The sequence below is a fragment of the Salvia hispanica genome, chromosome 6 (genome assembly GCF_023119035.1).
Source record: "Salvia hispanica cultivar TCC Black 2014 chromosome 6, UniMelb_Shisp_WGS_1.0, whole genome shotgun sequence".
Lineage (NCBI taxonomy): Eukaryota > Viridiplantae > Streptophyta > Magnoliopsida > Lamiales > Lamiaceae > Salvia > Salvia hispanica.
Window position 1 is genome coordinate 40517240 of NC_062970.1, and position 17812 is coordinate 40535051.

At 37.1% G+C, this 17812-nt stretch overlaps 3 protein-coding genes across 3 annotated transcripts; 1 reads left to right on the forward strand and 2 right to left on the reverse strand.

The window, feature by feature from the left end:
* Nucleotides 1–1699: 1699 nt before the first annotated feature.
* Nucleotides 1700–6706, forward strand: LOC125196963 (65-kDa microtubule-associated protein 5). Its single transcript, XM_048095634.1, has 11 exons — nucleotides 1700–1948; nucleotides 2123–2326; nucleotides 2490–2744; nucleotides 2839–3054; nucleotides 3509–3664; nucleotides 3755–3914; nucleotides 4701–4852; nucleotides 5298–5385; nucleotides 5910–5983; nucleotides 6065–6139; nucleotides 6219–6706. The coding sequence occupies exons 1-11, from the start codon at nucleotides 1865–1867 to the stop codon at nucleotides 6456–6458; spliced, it is 1704 nt and encodes a 567-aa protein (XP_047951591.1). The 5' UTR covers nucleotides 1700–1864; the 3' UTR covers nucleotides 6459–6706.
* Nucleotides 6707–6911: 205 nt separating this feature from the next.
* LOC125194375 (cytochrome P450 98A2-like) lies at nucleotides 6912–9069 on the reverse strand. The gene is made up of 3 exons (XM_048092557.1): nucleotides 8525–9069; nucleotides 7854–8242; nucleotides 6912–7764 (listed from the first exon to the last, which is right to left on the reverse strand). The coding sequence occupies exons 1-3, from the start codon at nucleotides 9012–9014 to the stop codon at nucleotides 7117–7119; spliced, it is 1527 nt and encodes a 508-aa protein (XP_047948514.1). The 5' UTR covers nucleotides 9015–9069; the 3' UTR covers nucleotides 6912–7116.
* A 6427-nt stretch (nucleotides 9070–15496) lies between these two features.
* LOC125192019 (WAT1-related protein At5g07050-like) lies at nucleotides 15497–17812 on the reverse strand. Its single transcript, XM_048089471.1, has 6 exons — nucleotides 17478–17812; nucleotides 17230–17292; nucleotides 17034–17150; nucleotides 16417–16831; nucleotides 15965–16116; nucleotides 15497–15890 (listed from the first exon to the last, which is right to left on the reverse strand). Exons 1-6 carry the CDS (start codon nucleotides 17744–17746, stop codon nucleotides 15671–15673), a joined length of 1236 nt encoding a protein of 411 aa, XP_047945428.1. The 5' UTR covers nucleotides 17747–17812; the 3' UTR covers nucleotides 15497–15670.

The following is a 17812-nucleotide window of genomic DNA, read 5'->3' on the forward strand; positions in this document are numbered from 1 at the left end:
GGATACCGACCTCGACCGTTTGCTGGAGGAGGATGCTACGCCTCCCTTATACTTCGAATGCACACGCACCTCCTGCCAAGCGTTGAGGTACTTGAATGGTTTGTAATGTTGGGATTGGTAGGTCGCCAAGGCGGCACTAATGATGTCGAGCTTGCTCCTGCTGCTCCCCGCAGACCGCTCTTCCTAGAGGTAATACCTAGGGTTGGCACGGTACAGTATACCGTACCGAAATGAGCATACCGCATACCGTACCGAAAAGTACGGTATGAGAAAACACGATACCATACCGTGCCGATTTTTTCGGTATACTGCATTTCGATATATCAAAATATGAAAACCTTTACCTTACCGATATTTCGGTATACCGTACCGTGCTGCGGCAGGTTTAGGGTAGATACCGTAATTTTGCGGTATATAAATATATGAAAATATAAAATATTATAAATAATAAATATATTAAAAATATATATAATTATTAACGGTATATACCGAAAAATTATGGTATACACCATAATTGCGGTATATCGCGGTATATACAAAGTTCATACCTTTGTCGTACCTAAATCTATCGATAAGGTATCATACTGTACCGAAAAGTGCGGCAAGCCAAAAATTCAGTTTTTTTAGTATGGTATGTGCGGTATTTCGGTATATTTTGCCAACCCTAATACCCCTGGAACTTTTGGATTTCTTCGTTGGCTCTGAAGATGGCATTGCACACCATACTCTCATTGCGCTCGATGATTCTATCCGGGCGGTTTTCATTGTACCGGCGAGAGACGCGCCACCAAAACTTATCCTCGCATTAGTTCGTGCTAACCTCCGGATCTTCGGAGATTGCCAAATAGGCTTTGAATAATTGATCCATCTCCCCCGGAGTGTACGGGGTGCGGACGTGAGTGTCACCGCCACGATCTTGAACACGAACACCACGAGGAATAAGAGTAGGAGTAGGAGTAGGAGTAGGAATAGAAGGAGTTTGAATGTCGTCGCTCCTTCCCGGTCCGGGTTCAAGTGCCCACCCGTATCGCCCATCGAGGGCATCTTGGTCGTTCACCGGGTAAGGCCGGTAGCCACACGGAATTTGAGAATCTTGGGTTTGAGGAGGGGCCGAGAATTGCGTTTCCGGAGTAGGGAATGGTTGTGAGCCGAACCATTCGTGTTTTCAACCGCGGGAGTCGGAGGGGTGATCGTCGGAGCCGAACATTTTTTTTGTAAGAGTAAAAGATTGAGAATTGTGTAGTGCGGTGGGAAATTTTTTGTGTGGAAATGAGGGTATTTATAGATGAAAATGTGAATTTTGGGGAAAAAAATTGAAAATTAAATTAAAAGTGAAACGGATATAATTTATTGGGAAGTGGGAAAATATATTTTTTTAATTTAAAATCGATTTTTTAAATTAAATTTGAATTTTAAAAAAAATTGAAAATGCTAATGGCAATGCCATTGGCCAATCCCGTCGCGCCACGTCAGCCTGCTTAGCGGCACAGACGTGCTCGAGCAGCGCCGTGCCAGCGGCAAGAGTGCAGCGGCAGACAGTGCATTGCCGCGCCAGCGGGACGGAGGCGGATGCTCTAAAATTTGAGAAACTGACGAAAAAACTAAATCAAATAGGTTTCTTCCCGCCAAATAAACCCCAGAAATTTAAATGAATTCCCGATAAAGCCCTCGCTCCATTTTCTCTTTGCCTTCTCTTCCTTGCAAAAAGTCGAATCCGCAGCAATAATTACTCTTAATTTTGCAACCGCTCGCAAAATCAAATCGTATCCCTAATTGGGAACGAAGATCACAACCAATCTTCATCTTTTTTCAGTATCCCACTGATTTCTAGGGTTTTCTTTTCGTATCTCTCTTTCTATTCGCCATGTCTACAGCTACCATCTCTTCGCCGCTGTCTATGTCGAAATCCGCTACCACAACTTGTGACTCTCTCCTTCGCGAACTGCAGGTAAGGTCCATCAGCATTTTTCCGTTCTGCGTCACAATGTTAATTTTATTTGTTTCGGAAATATTCGAATTGATTTCAGATTATGTACGGCGAAGATCACATTGTACTCTACGGTTTCATTTACTCATTTTATGAAGGTTTTACTTAATTTCATTCGTTAATTTGGTGAAATAGAAAATATGGGATGAAATTGGAGAAAGTGAAACTGAGAGGGATAAGATGCTTCTTCAGTTGGAGCAAGAATGCCTTGAGATATATCGTAGGAAGGTAGAGAGAAGCAAGAAGTACAAAGCTGAGTTACAGCGGTCATTGGCCGATTTTGAAGCTGAAATCGCTCGACTTACTTCTGCCCTTGGAGAACGGGTTTCTGTGCCTCGGGTTTGCTCATAATCCTTTGTTTTTTTCCTTTTTGTGGCTTCTGTGCATGTGTGGCGGAAGCATATCCATCCTTTTTTATTCTTTATTTCCAGAGATGATACTGATTCTGCCAGTTTGAAAAGGTTTGATCATATTTTGAGCTTTTTAATCCTCTTTTTTCTAGTATGAGAAGATGAATGGCAATATTAAGCATCAAATATCCGTTATAAGCCCTACGCTGGAGAGTTTGAGGGTAAAGAGACAAGAGCGAGTAAAAGAGATTTCAGAAGTAGAATTCCAAATTGCAGTAATCAGTGCAGAAATAGCAGGCACAGATAAGGTTTTAGACCCTAGTGGAATTCAAGTTGATGAAGTGGACCTCACCACCAAGAAGTTGGGAGAACTTAAGTCTCACCTCCAGGAGCTTCAATTTGAAAAGGTTTGATTATGTTTTGCATTCATCAATTTCATATATTAACTATACCACGGGAGTTAATTTTTAACTTAGGTTTCTGAACTTTTGTTTATTGCAGAATCTGCGCTTGCAGAAAGTTAGTGGCCACATCAGTGCGATCCATGGACTCTCAGTTGTCATGTCTCTAGATTTTAAGACGATAATGGCTAAAATCCATCCAAGTTTTGTTGATACTGTTGCTGGTCAATCAAAGAGCATAAGCAATGAGGTGTTGGCTAGATTAACTGGTGAAATGAATTCTCTGAAGCAAGAAAAACAACAGCGGCTACTGCAGGTAACATCCTAATAACTTTTGATCTCATCCAGTTTTCTTACTTTATTAATGTATTGTATGATCTACTGCAACCCTTAGATGAGATTGTGTTATTCCTGTCTTGTTACACAAATTAATTTTTTTTCCACCAATGTATCTTTTCAGTATGTAGCTCTTGTACAGTTTTAGGAGTTATTTGTCATTAGTGAAGTTTAGTTCTAGTTTTAGGTATGAACATGATGTACCAGTACTAAATTATTTCCTTTCAATATCTTGACTTGTGGTTAGTACTATATGTCTGTCTTGATAGTTTAATATTCTCTTTCCTCATTTAACTGGATCAAATACTTATTTACATTAAATTCAACTTGCACCACACCGAGGGTTGAGCACACATCAGCCTTTGACCTTTATCAATGGCTGTTATATTTTTGAGTTGCATGCATGACCTACTTGTTGCTTTGTTTTCATATAGGCACAAAATTATGGCAGAACCCTTATGGAACTCTGGAGTCTCATGGATACACCTGTTGAGGAGCAGAACAAATTTAATCATGTTACACATTTGATAACTTTAACTGCGGATGAGGTTGTGAGTCCTGGGTCTCTATCTGTTGATGTCATTGAGCAGGTTTGCCCATTTCATTTTCCTAAATTTTCAGGTCAATGTGATTTTTACAATTTCTTACTGCAATATTGCTGCAATTTTGATAATATGTAGGCTGAAGTTGAGATTGAAAGATTGAATGTTTTGAAAGTCAGTAAGATGAAAGAGCTTGTGTTTAAGAGGCAATCAGAGCTTGAAGAGATATATAAAGCGGTTCATATGGACCTTGATGTTGACAACGCACAGCGGCTTCTGATCACTCTTATAGAATCTGGTGATATTCGATTGTTCTTCTCTAATCTCATCTTTGTCACACTGTACTAGCTTACCCTATCGGATGTGCACTAGGAACAAGCTCATATATGTGTGTCTTCTGCATTCGGGTGCGGTAGTTCTGATCTGGAAGCATCCAGTCATTCACTTCTATTTGTGGTGATTTTTTTGTGAATTTCAGTCATTTTTGTAATGTTTGGATATCTATACGTTCTTTCTCTTCTGTGCTCTAAGCTACATTTCAACATTTTGGGCATTTCACATTGTTCTAGATCATTGACTTATATTCTTCCCTGTGAAAAATTAAATAGAAGGGAGACTATTTTTTTGTAAAAATTAGAGAAAGAATAAGTTGTCTTAGAACAAGCAAAGGAATGGATGATGAGCAACTTAACTGATTGCCTCCAATGTGCCTTTATCAATTGATTTTTTGTTATTAGTTAACTGTAGATTCTTATTGCATCTTGCAGTCGTATATTTAGTGCATAAGATGCAAAGTTAAGTAAATATTTTCATGTTGGAAAAATATTCCATGATATTCTTTCTTAATTTCTTTCAAAATGTAAGAAAATGAAGACTAACTATCTTTTTTTCCCACCTTTTCAATTGATTTCATTATTTTCTTTGGTGTGGTTGGTGGTTCTTCAGATTTTGAATTTGTTTGGTAGAGCAGTGTGAAAACCTTTTAAGGAAAGAAAATGGAAACAATGAGAATAACTTGGTCAAGTGCATATTGTTGTTTTGATTCCTATATGTTGGTATTTATTTACTTAAATGTACAACTCAGGTACTGCTGATCTTTCTGAGCTGTTATCAAGTATGGATGATCAGATTGCAATAGCCAAAGAAGAAGCTCAAAGCAGAAAGGACATATTGGACAAGGTGGAGAAATGGAAACATGCATCGGAAGAGGAAAGCTGGCTTGATGAGTATGAAAGAGTAATATGATCCGCGCATAAACTCTCATTTTACTCAAAGTTGCTTTAGTTAGTAGTTGTCCTAAATCCACTTTGTTGAAACCTGTGAAGTTGTCCCAATCAGTCTCTGGCTCCCTTTAAACCAGCATTGAAAATTCTAAGAGATGAAACCACTTCTTAGTTCTTATTGGACTTTATTGATATTCCATATGCTAAAATCCTAGTGTATAGAGTTTACCAACTGTAGATGGAATGTAGGTGGCCTGAAACTTAAGTTTGTCAAATTAGTCTCTGGCTCCCTTCACTGTTCTCTGGAGCTGCCATTTTCTTTTGGCACGGTCTTATTCTTATGCATTTTGTGATTATTATGTTTTTAGTGTAAATATCCTTTCACTTGTTACAAGGACGTGTATATTTTGTATTTTATGGTGGAGTTCCGTAAATCGACTCTTTTCTCTTTCTTCCAGGATGAAAATCGGTACAGTGCTGGCAGAGGAGTGCACAAAAATTTGAAACGTGCTGAGAAAGCTAGAATCTTAGTCGGCAAAATACCAAGTGAGCTTCTAAATTAAGTCCATTTTATTTGATTAAACTTAGCAATGCATTGGGATGTTATTTCCTCATTGCGATTTGAGGGTTGAGGATATACTTTTTTTCAATAAAATTCATACAAGCATAGATTGATATCCATGTTTTGTTTCATAGCATAACAGCAAGAATAACAGGATTTAAGATGTTACACTTAAGAACAATAATTATGTTCAATTGTCTTGCACAAGGGTTGTGTATTTATGTTTCTTCTCAAGCAATTTCGAGTATTTCTGCTAGGGTTGTTATAAACTACTCCGTATCCTAAGCACCATCTTATATGAGAATGAATGAAAACTATGCAACAAAAAAAGTTTGGAGCATGATGGCCAGGCCATGTATGATATTGATATCTACAGAATTCAATCCTGCATAACATATAAATCTTTTCCCCTAGGACTGAAATTTCTAAGGGAGTGAGTTGCTTTTGAGTGAGCAATACTCATGCATATCTACTAGAATCTAAAATTCCTTGTAAAATACCATTGCAGTTCTTGTGGAAAGTTTAACCTCAAAAGTGAAGGCCTGGGAACTAGAGAGAGGAATGCCCTTCTTGTACAATAAGGTAAGGCAACCCTGTGTATTTTAGTGTTGTGTGAAACCTGTTACATCTTGGGTCACTTTTTCCCTATTTGTGTGTAAAAAGGCTCCTTTATTACGGACATTGGAGGAATTCGTCATCTCCCGACAAGCAAGAGAAGAAGATAAACGCAGATCTCGGGTAAGTTTTTCCATTACCTTGTACTTGAGAATTGGTCATTCAAATGTCTCTTACTCTCAATACATGATGCATGTTTAAGGAACACAAGAAGCTACAAGATCAAATAGCTACAGAACAAGAAGCCCTATTTGGTTCAAAGCCCAAAAAGCCTTTGGGTCAGAGCACAAACACTAATACAATGGCTTCCACGCCAAATAGTCGACGGGTAGGTACTCCTGCTCGTTTTGGAGTCTCTGGCGGGAATGGCAGGAGAGACAGTGTTAAGGTGGGCGGCGTGATTCCCATAAACTACGTAGCCCTCGCGAAAGAGGAACGATAGAGGTCGTTGGACCTATCTTTTGCTTGTGCTCAACTGATGGGGCTTGGTATATAGATTCTGAGACGTCTATTTCTACTGATTGGTATAATTTCTATGGAAAATCGACCTTCATGGCTGTAATCCATCTTGATGGAGAATGGTTATGACTTGAGATGAATAAGTTGTGTAGCAGAAAAATGTGTGAAAAATCGATATCCTGCTTATATAACAACTAAATTTGACTGTAGTCAACATATTTCTTCGATTTAGTTTTGCAGTGCTGATTTTTATATGAGGAAGGGATTTCATGCATCTCGGATACATGAAAATTAAATGAAATCTGTTACATCCTGAATATTAGAGCTCAATTCACTTTTGATTATTTTCACTTGACATATGTTATTTAATTATATTAGGACACGTTTTTTACTAAGGAAGAATCACACATCTACATTCAATATCTAAGAGAGGACATTAAGCCAAAATTTCACTATTTCATAAAAGTATTTATCAAGACTTATTTGGTGTTTCAATTAAGCTATAGAAAAATAACTAGCAATATAGTAGTAGTATTATTCTTCAACAAGTGAAAAATTCAATAAATTACTCATAAACATAAAAACGTTTTGGAAAAAGCTAATGTAGAGTGGAAGGCAGCAACAAACATGATGAAGAAACCTCAAATGGTGTCGACAGCAACGCGCTTGTACAAGTGAGGAGCTAATCTCGGCGTCGGAAGCGCTTCCACCGGATTCTTCATGTAGGTGACTGTACCGGGATTCTCCTCCAGGTTGATCTCCTCCGGCCTCATTCCGGTGGGAGGAGCCCAGCTGAATTGGTGCAACAGATGCCCTATCATCGACGTGGTGAGGTCAATCCCTAGCTGCGCCCCTGGGCACACTCTCCTCCCTGCACCAAACGGCAGCACCCGGAAATCATGCCCCTTTATATCGATATCCTCCTCCACAAACCTCTCCGGCCTGAACTCCAACGGATTCTTCCACAGGGCCGGGTCACGCGCCACTGCCCACACATTGACATTGACGTTGGATCCCTTGGGGATGTCGTAGCCGCCAATCTTGACATTGGTGTTGGCACGGTGAGGGAGCATGAGAGGCGTGGGAGGGTGCAACCTCAGTGACTCCTTCACCACACACTGCAGGTAGGGAAGGTTCGGGATGTCGTGCTCTGTCATGATGCGGTCGGGTCCAATGACGCGGTCCAGCTCCTCCTGCACCTTCTGCTGCACCCTTGGATTCCTGACCAGCTCCGCCATCGCCCACTCCACGGATATGGCTGGGGTGTCCATTCCTGCCGCGATCATGTCCTGTTTTTCGAAAGCACACATCAGCACCGGTTGCGATCACACAATCATACATTACAAATAACATAATCATCATTGATTCGTGGACTGACCCATAGGAGGGCGATGATGGTGTCCTCGCTGAGGTCGTACTCGTCCTTGAGGGTGAGGAGGGCGTCGAAGAAGTGGTTCTTGGTGGCCCCGGTCTTCTTGCGGAGAAGGGTGTGCTCTTGCATGATCTCCCGGGTGAGGCGCTCCATCCGAGCTCCGTGCTGGGTGAAGGCGTCCTCGTCGAGGGGGAACGCCCACCGCAGCCACGGGATGTGCTCTGCCATCGCAAGAGACGCGCCGAGCTTCAGCCCATTGATGGCAATCGCCTTGAACTCCTGGCCTTGCTTGTCCACTGCTCCTTCAGCATTCACGAAACGTTTCCCAAACACCAGCCTTGTGATGTTGTGGAACGCCATTGATGCCAGGTATTTCTTAATCACCACACTCTTGCCTAAATCAATTTATGCATACTCCACTAAATTAGGCAATTAAACAGATTTAGAATCACTTGATTCACAGGCAAATTCAATTTGGAGGGGAAATCTTCAACTCTAATCTTCATTTTCATTGAATTGAAAAGACGAGGATAGAGAATTAACATGCAAATTCAATTTGGGGGAAAATCTCTGCAAACGTTGAATTGAAAAGACGAGAATTGAGAATTAACATGCAATTGCAAATTCAATTTGGGGGAAAATCTGTGCAATCATTGAATTGAAAAGACGAGTAATACCAGGGGAAGCGGTGGAGTCATGGTAGATGGATTCGATCATGGCGGTGATCTCATCTTCTCTAATAGGGCGGAGGAGCTCGAGGCGCTTGGGGGAGAAGAGGACGACGGTGCAGACCTTCCTGACCTTAACATAGTGGGGGCCATAGTCCGCCCAGATCAAATCCTGGCCGTCTCTGCTGAGCTTCCTAGCGGAGCGGCTGCGGTGGCGGTCGGCGAGCTGGCCGTCCTTCTCCTTGAGCACCTCCTTGGCCAGCTCGGAGCTCGAAACGATGACGTTGAGCGTGGATCCGAACCAGACCGAGAGGATCGGGCCGTAGGATTGGGCCCACTCGGCGAAGCAGCGGAAGCGGACGGGCTTGATGTCGTAGAGATTGCCGATGACCGGCCACGGGAAGGGGCCGGGCGGGAGGCGGAAGCGGAGGCGGTAGTAGACGTGGTAGAGAGCGACGGCGAGGGGGAGGGAGAGGAGGAGGAGAAGGAGAGCTGCCATGGCTGCTGCTGCTGCTGCTAGTGATGAACTTGAGCTATTCCATTAGAAATAGAAATATTAATATAGTCACCCATAAATATAATACTTAAAATAATCATATCTAACCATCAAATTCATGACTAAAATTGCACATGGAGAAGGGTAGTTGGCGGCGGAGGAATGGTTGTTGAAAAGATATTCAATTTCTCAATGTTAAATATGGTGACATTTGATTTTTTTGGACTTCTCGAGTTCTAAAATAAAATAAACAAAGAATTGAAAATGAGCAGCTAATATATTAGGAGTAGTAATCACTATTAGAATTAAACCAATAATAAGTGATTGGGACTTATGAAATGTACTTCAATCCGTGTGTCGTGGTACAAACAATTCTATTGCATTTATTGATTTTTAGTTATTAATAGTAAATCACTAATGATACATTTATTTCCTTTTTTCTAGGAATGTTAAATGTAGCTGTATAGTTATTTTCACATTAATTTTGGAACTTCTATTATACAGAGATATTTAGCTAGTGACATGTTAACAAAATGATCATAAGACCGAAATCTACTTTTTTTAGTATGAAACATAACAATTTTAAATCTTTGAGTCAACTGTTTCATCCTTTGTCAAAAAACAGCAATGAAATCACTACTTTCTGTTAAATCTAGCATACTTATATTTTATTCTTTCTCTGATAGTTTTATTATTTTTTATTACTTATATTTTGAATTATTTATATTGCTAGCTGGTGACCTCGTCGTTGTTTTAGCTTGATAATTTAATCATACTTCTAAATTTAGGTAGGTGGGCAAGGTAACTAAATTTATAGGTGTGATTAAACTTGTGAACAATGTGTTGGTAGGAGTAGGACCATGTCAATAAAATTATTAATGTTTGTCCATCTTTATGGAATTCTTATTCACAAAAGTATATGCAAAAATTAATGGAGAATTAAATGCATGTAAACTTCAGTATCAAACTGTCAAACGAAAGATGCATTATTTTTTAAATTGCTCATTCTAGGTTCATATGTATATTTATGTTATACTGTAAGTGCTGTTATTCTAAAAATTTGTCACCATTTAATTTGATATAGGCTATGTAATAGAAAATGGATTGAAAAAGTTAATAAATTTTAATTTTATATATTAATTTTATAATAAGTGGAATGTAACATTCATTATCAATAAAATGTGACAAATTTTTGAAGATGGACAAAAATAGAAATTGATGACAAAATTTTGAGAAATACCCAAAGTTTGATATACTTATTCTTCTTACAAGATGAATTCACGATTCACTTCAACAAGATCTCATAAAAAACTATTGGGCATGCATAAACGAATTTTGATTGTGAAGTTTATTAGTACTACTCCTATTTTATTTTTCATGATGTAATTTTCGATATTAAAAAATTATGTAAATTAGAAACTTTAATTAAGTACTAAGTGTCATCTTTTCAATCAGTCATTTTAATTTACAAGTATCACAATTTTTATAAATTGAAAAAAAATATGAATTAAAATAGCAGAGCTACGGTTGAAATTTATGGCTGGAATATTACTAATATCATGGCTGAAATGCGAAATGTCTTTATCATTGAAAATTTGAGGCTGGATCATGGATGGTGGAAAATGTACCACGTTAGATTATTGGAAGAGTGTGATTGATTTATTACGTACTACTTAAAATTCTAATTTGGTCATTTATATTTGATCTAATTTTTTTTATTACATATATAAGTATGTTATTTTTTGGTTTTACACAACATATTTTAGAAAATGTACCACGTAATTAGATTGGAAGAGTGTGATGATTTATTGCTAGAGTTCAAATTTGGTAAATACGTATTTGATCTAAAAATTTTTTATATTATACAGTATATATTAAGTGTGTTAATTTTTTGTTTCACACAATATATTTTAGTCCAAAATTAATATTTCAACCGTTTCACAAAATATTATGAGTATGATGGTCTTATTAGCTTTTTGTTGCTATCATTAAGGGAGTTTGCTAGCTTTGATAACTTCTGTACTTTATTTGGTCATCTTGTTAACTTATGCTCATTCCTCATGGTTTAAGCCTTTTTCCTTTTATAAGAAAAATGGTATGGTTGGAGGAGGACCATCGATCATACAAATAATTGTCAATGAAGTTATTAATGTTCATAAAAATAAAGTACTAGTACTATATTCGAAAATGGATGGAGAGTTGCAAAACAAACGAATTTGACATTCAATAACGTGTTTTTGGTTTCTCTTGTGTATCTGATTTTAAATATTCCCTCCGTCCCACATTTGGAGTCACTTATTGTTATGGTTCGGGTTTTAATAAAGAGTTGAAGTGTGTAATAAATGAAGTGAGATGGTAGAGTGTGTAATAAATGAAGTGAGATGGTGGAATTGGTTGAAGTTGAGTTCCTTTTGACTTTTGATTTTTGTTTTGATTTATTTTAATAGAGATAATGCATTTTTATGTAATTTTGATGAAGAATGGGGTAAAATTGTATGACAAAATATGAAAAATTCTAAAAGTGACTCTTGAACTGGGACGGACTTTTATGACAAAAAGTGACTCTTAATCTGGGACGAATGGTGTACTTGGTTGTAAACGTTGAAACATAATATTTTGAAATTGTTCATTCTTGGTTCATTGACTTATAGCATATTTATGCATTACTGTTGTAGAGTTTTTTCAGTCTTTGGACATCGCATTAATATTATTGATGATTCTTATTCTTAAAAATATCATTACTACACATCTCTAAACACTGAGATAATAATATTGTAAGGACTTTTGACCTAAAAATACTCCCAGACAGAAAAAGTATTTTTATGTCATTTTTATAAGAGAGAGAACCACGCTTCCGGCTTCAAAAGCCAAGCATCCACGTTGATCATGAAGGCGTAGTGACTACGGCCTCAGATGGCATGCTTTGGGTGTACAGATTCGAACAAACATCAAGTGCTCGGTGTCCTTTGTTCATGATCGGTCATGATGGCGTTGGTCATAATATCGAAGTTTAGGTAGCCAACGGCAGCAACAACATGGGGGAGTCTTATTTGGCGGATGGGATATGCCCAAGCGCCAGTCTTTGTGAAGACGATCAAGCATGGTCGGGCGAAAAAGTCCCTACTTGCGACCGCGGGGAAAGCGCGGGATGTTGGCCTTGGCCCAGGTGCGCTCGAGTCGATGGGCGGCGGCGATGGTGAGGGTGAGCACGGCGGTGGTATATTCCCCACGACATCGGCGGCGTCAGCACGCGTGTCATTTTGCACGACATGATTGTCGAGTGAAGGGGAGTGAGCGGCTCGGTGGACCGGCCCGAAGATGACACGGGTGCCGGTCCCAGCCACGGCAGGAGTATATAGGAAGGGAGTGATGTAATCATGAATATGGAGTACTACTAGAGCCCCAAGCCAAATCCCAGTCACACGTGACACGACCTCCCAAAAAAAATTACTCCCTCCGTTCATTAGGAGTCTCATTTCTTGGCGGCACGAATTTTAAAAAATATTAAGAAAAGTGAGTGGAAAAAAGTTAGTGGAAAATGAATCTCACTTATATATATTAGTTTTAAATGAAATGTGAGTGGAATGAGTTAGTGGAAGGTCAGACTCTATTACCATGTAAAAGTGAACCAGGACTCCTATTTACAGACAGACTAAAATGAAAAAACGGGACTCCTATTCATGGACGGAGGGAGTACTAGTTTAATAATTTATTAAAAATAGACGAGAGATAGATTTATGCAATTGCCAAATATAGAAATGTCTCATCTTGGTTATGAACTTATGATTCCAAAAATGAAAGACTACATCTTAAATGACATAGAGAAAATACTCCCTCCGTCCCAGATTTGTAGTAATATTTTGCCATAAAAGTCCATCCCACATTTGGAATAACATTTAGAATTTACCATATTTGCACATACAATTTTATCCCATAATTCACTAAAATTACACTCAAATGTCATTATCTACATTAAATAAATCAAAAGAAAAATAACAAACCAAAAAGTCAAAAAGGGACCCACCAACTCACTTAATTTATTACACACTCCATCATCTTACTTCATTTATTACACACTCCATCATCTCACTCCACCAATTCACTTCATTTATTACACACTTCACCTCTCACTTCATTAATTACACACTCCATCAATTTCTTAAAACCCGTGCCATAACTAAATGTTACTACAAATGTGGGACAGAGGAAGTAATTAATAATCCCTCCGTCTTGGCTAAGAAGACACATTTCTTAGCCTGCACGAGATTTTAGAAATTATTTGTTAAAGTGTTTAATTGGAAAGAGAAAAGGTAAGTGTAAGTATTAAAATAGAGAGAAAAAGAAAGATGAATATTTTAATAAGAGTAAGAAAAAATAGTTGAGTGTATTAATTGGAGAGAGAAAATTTTTAAAGAAGGAAATGTGTCATCTTAGTTGAGACAAACTAAAAAGGAAAACATATCATTTTAAGCGGGACAAAAGGAGTAGTTCTAATTTATTTTTCCTATATATTATAGGGGTGTAATCAATGCTAACTTTTTTAATTTGTTAACTCTGCTAACTTATCAACGCAGTGTATTAAAAATATCAAAATACGATGATATTAATATATCAACACATAATATTGTTGACATTTTAATGTCATTGTGTTAATGAGTTAACAGAGTTAACAACTAAAAAATAACACACCTAATGTATAATATATATACATTTTGATAACTTGTTTCTCTTCTTCTAAAAAAAAACAATACTCCCTGCTCAAATAAAAATTACTCACATCCTTTTTTAGTCAGTCCAAATAAAAATGATGCATTTATAATTTAAACAAACTAAGAGAATTCAAATCTTAATCAATTAAACTAATTAATCACTAATTAACCTTACTAAAAAGGGTCTAAAAGAAATCATTAAAAATATCCTACATACTTTTTTTCTTCTTCATTAAAATATCCAATAACATTTATCTCTACTTAAACATTACTAAATAATAACACTCCTAATTTATCATGTTATCCAAAGAAAAGGATCATCTTAATTCAAAAGAGGGAGTAGAGTAGGAGTACATTTTATTCTGATAATTAAACCAATGCAAAGTTTTTTAACAAAGCCTCTTATTAATTAAAGGGGGCAAACTCGGGCCCGCTCTACCAACCCGGTTTTAGCCCAGTTGGGCTTGAAATTATAGGCCCAATTTGGACCGGGTCAAATCATATTAAAATAAATCACTACAAATAATAAATTGACGGGTCATGCCCAGGTTTTGAAATATAGTCATATTGGGCCCGATCCCACCCAGTTTGTTATGCTTCCACCTTTTCTAATTTTCTTTTTAAGAATGATTTTTAATCCAATAGTACGTCCTTAATTATTAAAATTTTAATTTAATAACTGAGACAAGAGCCATGCTTGCTATCCTGTTTTAAAAATTGAATATACTTTAAATTGAATATAATTGAGACGCAAGGGGATTTTTAAAATAGGGGTGAAATCAAATATTTGTATTTAGGAATCCGAAACTACAACTTTATACATAAAAAAATCTAAAATACGACCTAAGGTAGAGTACTTGAAACTCATCAGCATTATGTTGTGTTGATTACATCAAATATTCCATCCCACTTGAATTGATTCCAATGCACAAATAGGTACACATAAAATTCCTCATAAAGATACAAGGAACCAAAAAATTCTAGGAATGTAAGAATAATAATCGAATTTTATAGATTTGGCAGCCAAATAATATACACTGTAATGCCCACTATTTTTATAAGCAGTTGGCATATTTTACAAAGATTTATCATATCTTCTATTCCAACTGCTTATTCATCTATAAAAGAGATTCTTGCTTACATAAAAGCATCTCCAAGGGAAAAAGTAAATAAAGAGGTAAAGAAGAATAACTACTATATATTTCTTCTTTATAAAATTTCATGTTCCAATAGAAAAGGTATTTGAAGAAGTATTATACCTTCTTTTATTTTGAGAATGTATCTTTACCTTTTCTTGATAGAAAAGGTAAAAAGTTAGTTATTTTTGTTTGTCTTTTTATTTTACCTTCTTTCCTTGAAGTCCATTACTTTTTAAGAAGGTATAATAACCTTTTTGAGAAAGTAAATGAGAAATATATTTCTCAATGTACCTTTCCCCCTTGGAGATGCTCTAATAAACTTGAGTATCCTGTAAAATGATCTTAATATAATATCTAGATTGAGGTTGAGGTCGAGATCAAATATCATTTTGAGGTGTTCGATTTGCAAGATTGTTTTGGTTCATGACATTTAATTCCACAACTCAATCATAGATGAATAATTATGGGATAATTAGTCATAGCTAACCTCCTATGACTAAATAATCTCACAACTTAATGTTAGATTATATCTTGATATTATTTTATCTAAGAAATCGAACAGTACATTTATATTGTTTATTATTTTTTCGTGATTGTGTGTTACTCCATCTAAATTAAAATTGAAATAGGAAAAAGATGAGCCAACTCTAAAGGTTGCATAATATATCAAAAGTAGTACTTTACATAGATCATTAATCCACAACCAAAATCGATATGTGTAAAACTCCAACAAATCAAAAAGAGTGAACCAGAAAGTAGAAAAAACTCCTCAGAAAGTTATAGATGAAAGAGGAGTAATTTGGTGTCCATTTCAAACTTGCTGAGTTGGTTTGACTGGTGAAGTAAATATGGGCAAATCAATTGCAACTGCTGCCTTCTCCTCTCCCACAATCCTATTATTATAATTGTTATCTTTGACAATTTCTGGAATTTCTTGAATTATGAGTGTGTTTTTCTGTTCTTGATCTTCCTTGTACTTCCCCCACAGCACTGAGTAGAGCCCTACCACTATGATTGCTGATCCAATCACCCTGTTTATTCACCAGATCACAATTAATCGCGGACGAAGGGAGTAATAATTAATTAAGTAAACTAATTCACTTACCCTCCAAGATAGATCTTCTCCGCGAGGATAAAGGATCCCATGACCGCGACTATGATCATCATGAGCGGGCTAAAAGCCGTGGCGAAGACCGGGCCTTTGGACTTCATCACTAGCCCTTGCACGTAGTATGATATGCTCGATGTCACAATTCCCTGCTCATTCAAACCCGAACACTATTAGTATCTATAGAGATATACTCCATCCGCTCCCCATTAAATGTCTCATATTTCCTTATTTGGACAGTCCCTTAATTATAAATGTCTCATTTCATTTTTAGTATTTTTAGTAAGTGGACCCCACATTCTACTAATTTATTTGGACTGGCAATTATTATAAAACTAATAGTACTATATAAAAGTCAGACTTATATTTCACTGACCTTTTCCAACTATTTTCTTTCACAAAGTCAAATGATCTCTTAAAACTCGCAACCAGTCAAATATGAGACATACCGCATATGCAGCGGCGAGGAGGTTCATGTCCCAGCCGATTCTCCAGACGGAAGGGTCGTGTTCCATGACGAAGGTGACCGCGACGGCTTGAAGGGTGCCCATGAAGCAGACCATTGATGTGAGAGAAAGTTGGTGGTTCGAGTAGGTTTTGAGGGCAGCTTTCTGAAGGATGAAGAGGGATGCCCATGCTAGCGTCGCGATTATTAGGAGGATGCACCCGATGAACCAGTCCCGGTCGCTGGTCTCCTTGCCTTCGCTGCCTCCTCCTCCACCGATGGCGCGACGGTGGGCCGTCCACGCCATTTCAACTAATGGGCCTTTGTATAATGTCATTAGCATCGCCCCTCCAACTGTTATCAATGTTCCCACCACTTTCGCTTGGTATATCACCTTCTTTATATTCACTTTCTCCATCCTTTATTTTTTTTACGAGGATTAGGTACAAGGTACAGTCTCATTCATTAAAATATAAAGTAAAATTACCTAATTTAGTACTATGATGTTTAATTCATTTTGTAATTAATTGGTGATAGAAGATGTAACTGATTTTTATTTCACAATTTTGATGTTATGTACTACTCCATAATGGAGTAATTTAATTATTAGTATATATTTACCTGAATATTATGGCCATGACAAATGTCATGGCGGGTAGCATGTTGCTCATGGCACATGAAAATGTTGGTGAAGTCAATTTTAAACCAGCATAATAGAAGTTCTGATCAATCACAGGCCTAACACAAAAATAAAACAAATTATTAAATATTGCATGTATATATAATTACTATATGAGATAATTAATTAATTAATTACCCGAGAAGGCCTAGAATAAAAATCTGCATGAACACCTGGAACGTTATCTTTGGCTGTGCTTTCCTGAAATAATTATGCAAACATTTATATTAATTAATTAATATTATATCACAAAATTTCAAATTTTCTCTTATTTATATAAAAAACAGTGTTTAATTATAAGTGAATTAATACTATAAGAAAAGAACATAATAGAAAATACTAATTATTATAGTAAAACAATGTCGTTTTGAGTGTTAACAAGATACCTCTCGAAGAAGAAAGCAAAGGGAGCAATGACAGCAGTGGCGATGGCGTGTCGATAAACGACGAGAACGTAGTGACTCATCCCACCATTGAGAGATATCTTGGTGATGATGTTCATGCCTGCGTATCCAAATTGCAGAGATATCATTGCAATATAGGGTTTGCAGATGTTGAAGGAGCTCCCATCACTCTTCATTTTCTTACAAATGCTACACAAGAGAGAATTGAGTGAGTAGTTGCTTTCTTGCTTAAGAGATGGATGCCTAAGCATCCAACCTATTTATAGAGTGAAGAGGAATCATGGTGTCTTTGGTGTGTGGAATCTGATGGAATATTG

Excerpts from the sequence above, each read along its gene's own strand:
- LOC125192019 (XM_048089471.1), bottom strand. The coding sequence starts at position 17,746 with ATGCTTAGGCATCCATCTCTTAAGCAAGAAAGCAACTACTCACTCAAT. Across the intron at positions 17,151-17,229 it reads TTTATTCTAGGCCTTCTCGG|GCCTGTGATTGATCAGAACT; the intron begins GTAATTAATTAA and ends TTTTTGTGTTAG. Across the intron at positions 16,117-16,416 it reads TCCTCGCCGCTGCATATGCG|GGAATTGTGACATCGAGCAT; the intron begins GTATGTCTCATA and ends TTGAATGAGCAG.
- LOC125196963 (XM_048095634.1), top strand. The coding sequence starts at position 1,865 with ATGTCTACAGCTACCATCTCTTCGCCGCTGTCTATGTCGAAATCCGCT. Across the intron at positions 2,745-2,838 it reads AGGAGCTTCAATTTGAAAAG|AATCTGCGCTTGCAGAAAGT; the intron begins GTTTGATTATGT and ends TGTTTATTGCAG. Across the intron at positions 3,915-4,700 it reads GATCACTCTTATAGAATCTG|GTACTGCTGATCTTTCTGAG; the intron begins GTGATATTCGAT and ends TGTACAACTCAG.
- LOC125194375 (XM_048092557.1), bottom strand. The coding sequence starts at position 9,014 with ATGGCAGCTCTCCTTCTCCTCCTCCTCTCCCTCCCCCTCGCCGTCGCT. Across the intron at positions 8,243-8,524 it reads TGACTCCACCGCTTCCCCTG|GCAAGAGTGTGGTGATTAAG; the intron begins GTATTACTCGTC and ends AAATTGATTTAG. Across the intron at positions 7,765-7,853 it reads CCATCATCGCCCTCCTATGG|GACATGATCGCGGCAGGAAT; the intron begins GTCAGTCCACGA and ends TTCGAAAAACAG.